This window comes from Doryrhamphus excisus, chromosome 18 (assembly GCF_030265055.1).
Source record: "Doryrhamphus excisus isolate RoL2022-K1 chromosome 18, RoL_Dexc_1.0, whole genome shotgun sequence".
NCBI classification, from domain to species: Eukaryota; Metazoa; Chordata; class Actinopteri; order Syngnathiformes; family Syngnathidae; genus Doryrhamphus; species Doryrhamphus excisus.
This window is the reverse complement of record NC_080483.1, coordinates 9,779,838-9,788,533: the sequence shown is the minus strand read 5'-3', so window position 1 is coordinate 9,788,533 and position 8,696 is coordinate 9,779,838. Positions and strand designations below refer to the sequence as shown.

Here is an 8,696-nt window from a genome sequence, read left to right as displayed (position 1 = left end):
ATCTTCCTCAAGCGCTAATCCCGCAGTCTTGCCTTCATGGAGGGATTTTCACGCAACAGGAAGGAGGAGCAAACATTCACTACACAACATCCTTTCACCTGAAGTAAACATTACCTCAATTTGTAGTACACCTCAGCTTTAATGCATGTCTAGCTACAACAAACACTTGAAAATCAAACGCCACACCTCAAATAAACCTTCCTGTACCCTCTTAGGGACAAAAAATACCAATTTTTGCCGCTAGGTGGCAGTAATTACATTTACTATAACAGCAGATAAAGTCTTTTCCACTACCTGCTGAGTCCAAATGGCATCCAGAAAGTCCATGTGGAGTTTGAAAGAGAAAATACTGCCCCAAATATATATATATTTTTAAAATATCATTTTTTACAGTACATTTACATTGGGTATCGTCATTATTATTTGCATTACTTCTGCTACTTGGTTTATCCTGACCGCAGAAAACTTGGAGTCTACATTCATTCATTCATTTTCTACCGCTTTTTCCTCACGAGGGTCGCGGGGGGTGCTGGAGCCTATCCCAGCTGTCTTCGGGCGAGAGGCGGGGTACACCCTGGACTGGTCGCCAGCCAATCACAGGGCACATATAGACAAACAACCATTCACACTCGCATTCCTACCTATGGACAATTTGGAGTGGCCAATCAACCTAGCATGTTTTTGGAATGTGGGAGGAAACCGGAGTACCCGGAGAAAACCCACGCATGCACGGGGAGAACATGCAAACTCCACACAGAGATGGCCGAGGGCGGGGACCGAACCCTGGTCTCCTAGCTGTGAGGTCTGCGCACTAACCACCAGACCGCCGTGCCGCCCGGAGTCTACATTATTTATTGAAATGAAAATTAAGAAAAAAAATAAAGAAAAAAATACATATAATTATGAAATGAGCATATTGTTCATTTGTATTATTAAAAATCAAATCCAAATAATATACAAATAAAAATAAAAAATGCACTTTGATCACATGCAACAATAATACATTGCATTTATATTTCTTTCTTCTCTGTTTGTGTTAGGGCGGCACAGAGGTCAAGTGGTTAGCACGCAGACCTCACAGCTAGGAGACCCGGGTTCAATTCCACCCTCGGCCATTTCTGTGTGGAGTTGGCATGCTCTCCCCGTGCATGCGTGGGTTTTTTCCGGGTACTCCGGTTTCCTCCCACATTCCAAAAACATGCTAGGTTAATTGGCGACTCCAAATTGTCCATAGGTATGAATGTGAGTGTGAATGGTTGTTTGTCTATATGTGCCCTGTGATTGGCTGGCGACCAGTCCAGGGTGTGCCCCGCCTCTCGCCCGAAGACAGCTGGGAATGTTGTAGCTGTAGCAGTAGCTGATGCGGGGTCGCCATAGCAATAACGGTGATGCTATCACCTTACTGACAAACCGTGTGTCATCAATTTGAAGTATAATGTGTTTAAGGTAGAATTTTTACATACTGTATTTTTATTCTACTTCCTCCTTGTTTAGGAGCATATTTGATAACATAATTGTCCTATATTTGTATTACTGTATTTGACGATAATGAATGATCCACCAGTATTTTAGACCCTGAAAGTTGCCATAGCAACAACAGTGATGCTACTCTCCTTCTGCTAAGCCTGTATTACCAACATATGTTTTGAACCTTTTATTTCAAGGTTGAAATAAAATACATACTGTATCTTTGTTCTACTTCCTCCTTGTTTAGCAGCATATTTGAATGACATCACATTCAGTAATGCGTCTTTCCCTCATTGTTTTATTAAATATAATTGCATTTTAAAACAAATAGTATTATATATAAGTTAAAAACACCAACACAAAATGAGAGATGTCTTGTCTGGTCCACCAAAATTCTGACCCCATAAGTAACTGATGTTGGGTTGCCAAGCAACAGCAGTGATGGCCTTCTCCTTTTATAAGAATATGAGATTTAAGGTTGAATGATTGGATCTCTTTATGATTTGCGATTCACAGATTCCTTCCAGTAAAAAACACAGTGTTTATGATTGACTTATATTTTAATTGGTATCATACACATTTTCTTAAGAACAAAAAAATATAGAACAAACAAGTGGAAAGCCTACATCCAAAGCAAAAGTACAAGAGCTATAGAGTAAGAAAATGGTACAAGGAGTGCTAAATAACACTGTAGCCAACAAATACTGAGCCAGGCTAACATGATGATAAGACATACAGTACAAGTGTACGGCGTGGCTGCTACTCTACAGAGATTTCAATTTGTCGCTTTTTGGTCTGTGGCGTCAATATATAAATCTTAATATACTTTATTTATCTCAAAGAAACCATCAGAATATTCTGTTGGTCTGATGGCTTCGTGCGTGATGATAGGCAGGGAAAATGCTGCTTTCAAAATCCAAATATAGTCTCTTTTTGGTTTCAAGTAAGAACATAAAAGGGAGTAAGCAGGAAATATCTTATTTACAATATTGTGGTATTTACATCAGAGCATACTGAGGGAAGCGTGTGTTGAATTATTCTAACTTACTAAAGTAAAGGGGGAACGATGCAAGGTTCAAAAGTGCAATTCCTTTTTTTTTTCTCTTAAAGTAAAAAAATATATATCCTCATTTCGCACTTATACATATGTAGAAATGTTGCACATATAAACGCCATTTGTTGATTTAAGAGCCTAAAATTGAATGCTTTCAAATGAGCCGTATAAATGTCCTTACAGTACCAAATACAAAATCAGAGGTACCGCATTCCAAAGAAAACAAACAATTATTTCGCTTTCTTTTTTTTTTTTTTGCTGTTCTAAAAGGGACATTTTTTTTGCCAAGGAGTAGTAAGGCCACACTGAAAAGTAACAAAAATATTTTATATTACCAACAAAATGCTGGAAATGTACCAGACTTTTTGTAAAAAAAAAAAATGTTTTTAGACAAAAAATACTAAAAAGTACCTACATTATTTATATTTTATACTTTTGAGAAATATGTCACATTTACTCATAAAAAAGCTGCATATTTTCAAAAAAAGGGTGGTTTTTTTTCAAAAAATATTTTTTTAAAAAGTCGTACAATTCAATAAAATTTTGTTTTTTTTCATACTAAAAACACAGATAAAAATCAAACCGTAAAAGTAGTATTTTTATCAATAAAAAGTATAATTTTTTAGAAGAAAGATGTATTCTCATATTTTAATGAGAAAACAAATGTTCCTTTTAATACAGTTGTAGTTTTTTGTAAAAAAAATAAAAATTGTTTTTAAAATAAACGATTTAATTTAGAAAAAAAAAACAAAATTTCCTGTGTGTTTATTTATATTTTAAGATTGCCAGGTCATTTCTCGAAAAAAAAAAAAAAAATCTGTGTTGACCTCAGAGTAAAAATAACTATTATTATTATTGTTTCTTTTCAGCATGTCCCTAATACTCCAAATAGAAGAACATCATTTAAAAAAAAAAAGAATGTAGAAGAAGATATTAAGCTATGAAAAAGTTCCACATCCATACATAAAATATGAAAGCCTCCAATAGTTTTCGCTTTAAATGCATTGTGTTTTGCCGATGGAATAACAAGCAATGTTAGTTGAAAATCCTCTACATACAGCATATATAAAAAAAGCAAGCTGATATTCCAGGTAAATAGTGGTAAACGGTGTCTGTCGCTTCCAGTGGTCTGCAGTGACAGCTTGGAGTGTACCAATACTTTTGTGGCACCGAGACGTGTAGCATGTGACTTCCCTTCATATTCAAGTAGTTTGATGTGGCCGTGCTCGCTTCTTTCCGGTCCACCTCACCGCCATATTGACTTAAAAGAAATGGTCCTGTTTATTGTGCGGCTTTAGGAGGGGGTGCTGTGTTGTGTGATCTGTCCATCTGTGTGCGAGAACGCCGTGGCGGTGGGGGGCGGTCCGTGCAGGTCGGTGTGCGTGAGTTGGGACTGCAGGTCCCGAACGACGCTTTCCAGGTTCTGGCGCGCCTCCCTCTCCTGTTGCAGCTCCCGCCTCAGCTGCTCGCGATCGTCCTCGGCCTGCTGAAGATGCACGTGCAGCTCGTCGATCTGCAGACAAAAGGTCAGAGGTCAAATTGAAGCACGCTTTATGCTTTTTTAGTATTTGTTTGTTTAAACAACTCTTCATTTTTTGTCTTTAGAACACACAGAAAAGGGAAAGAAATATTCATTCATTCATGCCTATCCCAGCTGGGTACACCCTGGACTGGTCGCCAGCCAATCACAGGGCACATATAGACAAACAACCATTCACACTCACATTCATACCTATGGACAATTTGGAGTCGCCAATTAACCTACCAAACTCGCCCGACGCCCGAGCGGGGAATCAAACCCGGGTCTCCTAGCCTGCACTACCACCATGAAGCCACACATTAATCAAACTTAGTTATTTGTTCATATGAAACATAAATAACTTTGTGCTATGTCTCCTTTCTTCTTCACTGTCCACAACTTGCAATGTGCAGGGGTGCTTAAATGAGGTGTTCAGGCACATTACGTAACTCTCAGTTCATTCATTCATTCATTTTCTACCGCTTTTCCTCACAAAGGTGTTGGAGCCTATCCCAGCTGTCTTCGGGCGAGAGGCGTGGTACACCCTGGACTGGTCGCCAGCCAATCACAGGGCACATATAGACAAACAACCATTCACACTCACATTCATACCTATGGACAATTTGGAGTCGCTAATTAACCTAGCATGTTTTTGGAATGTGTGAGGAAACCGGAGTACCACGCATGCACGGGGAGAACATGCAAACTCCACACAGAGATAGCCGAGGGTGGAATTGAACCCTGGTCTCCTAGCTGTGAGGTCTACGCGCTAACCACTCGTCCACCGTGCAGCCCGGAAAGAAATATGTGTTGATGTATTACTGTGGCACGCCTTTTTAGCATTTTAACCACCAGGGGGCGCCACAAGTGTCATTTACAGCCATGCAGGTCTTACCTCTACTGAGTACTTTCCCCGTAGACGCTCGGCCTCACATACTTTGTCACACCCTCTCAGCTTCCTCTCTCGTTCCAACTCCCTCTTGAGCCGTCCGCTAGCCTCCTCCGCCTCCCTCATCTTCCTCTCCCAGTCCACGCGAAGGCGTTCTATCTCCTTGCGCAGGTTTCGCTTAGCCTCCACGGCCTCACGCAGGCGGCCTTTCTTGGCCACTTTCACAAACTCCAACTCCTACACAAAAAAATCCAATTTAGCTGTCTAGTTTTTCACGCAAAATTAAGAAAAATGTGGGTTTGTGTACCTGTTGAAGGCTGCGTTTGGCTTGCATGGCAGCCGCCAGCTTCTCCTCCTGCTTCAGTCTCATCTTCACCACCTCCTGCAGGAATTTTTCTCGGGACTCTTTAGTGTCCAGTCCGGCATAAAGCGTCTGTCTCAGGGCGTCAATCTCGGGGCAAGCGGATCCTGACAACCAGGCCACTCCCTCCTGGGGCTGGAGTGTCAGCGTCTGGGGGACGCTGCTGCAGGCTGAGGGGGGTGAAGCCAGCGAGGATGCTGCTACTGGACCTGCACAAAAAAAAACTACTTTTTACTATTTAAGTACTACTACTACTACTATTACTACTAATGTCCTGCATTCTATCACCCTGCCAGCACTTGCAATGGGAATTTTCCGCAATGAATTCAATAGTTACAGTACATAATCAAATACATATTTGTTTTATTGCATTAAAAAAATTACCATGCACACCTGGCTAATGTAATGTTATATAATAATATAACTAAACATGAATACAATGTAAATATATACTGTAATAAAACCCTTTTTTAAGTAAATTAAAAACCTAATAATCTAAATATTTCAAATAAAAGTTTACATTTGTAAACTTGAATGTATATGATGATGATGATTATTATTTATTATAGATAGATTCCTTTATTATCTATCTATCTATCTATCTATCTATCTATCTATCTATCTATCTATCTATCTATCTATCTATCTATCTATCTATCTATCTATCTATCTATCTATCTATCTATCTATCTATCTATCTATCTATCTATCTATCTATCTATCTATCTATCTATCTATCTATCTATCTATCTATCTATCTATCTATCTATCTATCTATCTGATATATATGAAAAATACTACTAATAATAAATAAAAACACAAATATTGCAATAAAATAATATAGCAATAACTTCCACATGTCATAATAAAATTACTAATTACATGAAATCATAAATCTAGAAAAAAATTATGAAAATTGGTGGGAAAAAAAAATCCCCCAAAATGTGTAACAGCCCTGTAACTGTCTTCTTCTGAACACTAGGTGTCGCCATTGCACAGCTATCAAAGTATTCAGCTTCTGTGTCCCTCATTGACAGTTTATCAGCATGTCTCCTCAGGATTAAAGTTCAAGTAGTTCACAGGCCACATGATGAAATCCACTCACCATCATCACAGTCATCCACATCAATCTCCCCATCCGTGTCCATGTCGTCCAGGAGGGACTGTTTGGCTGCGGGTGTCATGTCTCCATTGTGCTGCCCTGGTTGGATTGCTTTGGCCCCCCTACCGGGAGCGTGGCTGTCCCCAGGATGTCCCAGAGGAACCGGGACCTCCTTGCACTTTAAGTTGGACCTGCATAGGCAAAAAAACAGTCCATTGGTGTTGTCATGTATTTTATAGGAGACGATCCTGACCACTTACCTCTCCTGTTCATTCTGAGAGGCTGCTTTAGGAGACCAGGGTCGGAAAGCAGATGGTCTTTGCTTGAGCTGGACTTGTTTCAGATCCTAGAAGAGCAGAAAAAAGTCATGTGATGATGAAGAAGCATCAAAACATTGAAAGGTCCATGACTGACACACTCAAAGAAGCAGTCGCATTGACGAGCATTGATCGGCTATTAAGAATAATGACAACACAACAGCTCGGGCGTCATGACACACAAACCTTGTGTGTGGACAATGACTGCAGCCACTCGGGTTTGCGCTCGCTGTCAGCTGACGGAGACGCCGATTTGTCCACTTTGGGCCTCTTGGCTGTGACGGGGCTCGGCGACTGTGGAGAGATGATGATTTAAGATTTAATGGTAGTGATCATGACAAAAAAAGACACATGTTTCTTTGTCTTTTGGACATTCCCATCGCAGCGAGTCCATGGTATGATTTGGCGTGATTTGGCTTAGCTTTTACACTGCCTGCAAGCCGCCCACTTGGGACGGCCACCTAATGGGTGGGCATGTACCCTTACACCACCACAACACATGTGAGCATACAATATACTTGATTCAGTTAATAGTAACATAGAAACAAACTTGTGTTGTCCTAGCATTTATGCACAGGAGGGGAAAGTGGTCGATGCCTCACAACCAGGAGACCCTGGGTTCAAATCTTGACTCTGTCGCCAAAGTGTTTGCTCATGTGGAGTTAACTTGGTTTTCTTGCTCTTTGCCATATAACATGTAATGCCCTTAACCAAATATCTTTATATGTTTACACATGCTTATTTTAGTTTTTATTCATGTTCTTATATATTTTACTTTTTATGTTGTTATTTCTATATATACTTTCTATATTCTTAGTTTATATTGCTTAGTTTTTATTGATTGATTTGATTGACTCCAAATTGTCCATAGGTATGAATGTGAGTGTGAATGGTTGTTTGTCTATATGTGCCCTGTGATTGGCTGGCGACCAGTCCAGGGTGTACCCCGCCTCTTGCCCGAAGACAGCTGGGATAGGCTCCAGCACCCCCGCGACCCTCGTGAGGATAAGCGGTATAAAATGAATGAATGAATGAATGAATGATGTACTCCTTCCTGATCCTATCCATCCTGGTCACTCCCAATGAGAACCTCAGCATCCTCATCTCTGCTTCCTCAGTGGCACCGGACCAAACAACATGGCTGGTCTCACCACAGTTTTGTATACCTTTTCTTTTCATATTAGCTACCTCTGCATGCGCTGTAAAATGTAATTAACCCATGCATGTTAGATTCAGGGTGAAGTAAATTGAATGTAAGAGTGAAAGTTTGTTGAGTCAGGCGCCCAGTCCAGGGTGTACCCCACCTCTTGCCCGAAGACAGCTGGGATAGGCTCAAGCACCCCCGCAACCCTCGTGAGGATAAGCGGTAGAAAATGAATGAATGAATGAATTTGATTGATTGATGTACTCCTTCCTGATCCTATCCATCCTAGTAACTCCCATTGAGAACCTCAGCATCCTCATCTTTGCTTCCTGTCTTTACCTCAGTGGCGCCGGACCAAAAAACATGGCTGGTCTCACCACAGTTTTGTATACCTTTCTTTTCATTTTAGCTCTGCATGCGCTTTAAAATGTAATTAACCCATGCATGTTAAATTCAGAGAGAAGTAAATTGAATGTGAGAGTAGAAGTTTGTTGAGTGGTGTACCCCACTTCTCACGTCAAAGCTAGCTGGCATAGGCTCCGGCTCACCAGGATAAGTGGTGGAAAATGAATGAATGAGTGTCGAGACTTGCCTCCCTTCTGGCAAGTCTCCGTGACGTATGACAGTTACCACTTGAGGCTTGTTTTGAAGGTGAAGGTAAGGTTAACTTTAAGCACCTCCAGGAAATGAATGCAAGTCAATGTAACGTCCTTTGAAAGAGTGGAAAATGACCGTGTGTGTTAGCCTGGAAGGCAGCCAGCGGGGCTTCACTCCTCCCTTTCAGAGGCGCCGTCAGGTGGAGCACATCCACTCTCTTAACCGCAAAAGTGCTAGGCACGGCGG

General features: G+C 40.8%; 1 protein-coding gene across 1 annotated transcript in view; it reads right to left on the bottom strand.

Annotated features, from left to right (window-relative positions):
• Positions 1-2,033: 2,033 nt before the first annotated feature.
• skib (v-ski avian sarcoma viral oncogene homolog b) overlaps positions 2,034-8,696 on the bottom strand; it is a 46,651-nt gene continuing 39,988 nt past the window's right edge. Inside the window, exons 2-7 of the mRNA XM_058055754.1 lie at positions 6,896-7,003; positions 6,653-6,738; positions 6,396-6,583; positions 5,237-5,499; positions 4,936-5,166; positions 2,034-4,034 (exon numbers count right to left, since the gene is read on the bottom strand). Coding sequence (XP_057911737.1) covers positions 3,816-4,034; positions 4,936-5,166; positions 5,237-5,499; positions 6,396-6,583; positions 6,653-6,738; positions 6,896-7,003 — 1,095 coding nt within the window. The 3' untranslated portion in view covers positions 2,034-3,815. The remainder of the gene's footprint in view (positions 4,035-4,935; positions 5,167-5,236; positions 5,500-6,395; positions 6,584-6,652; positions 6,739-6,895; positions 7,004-8,696) is intronic.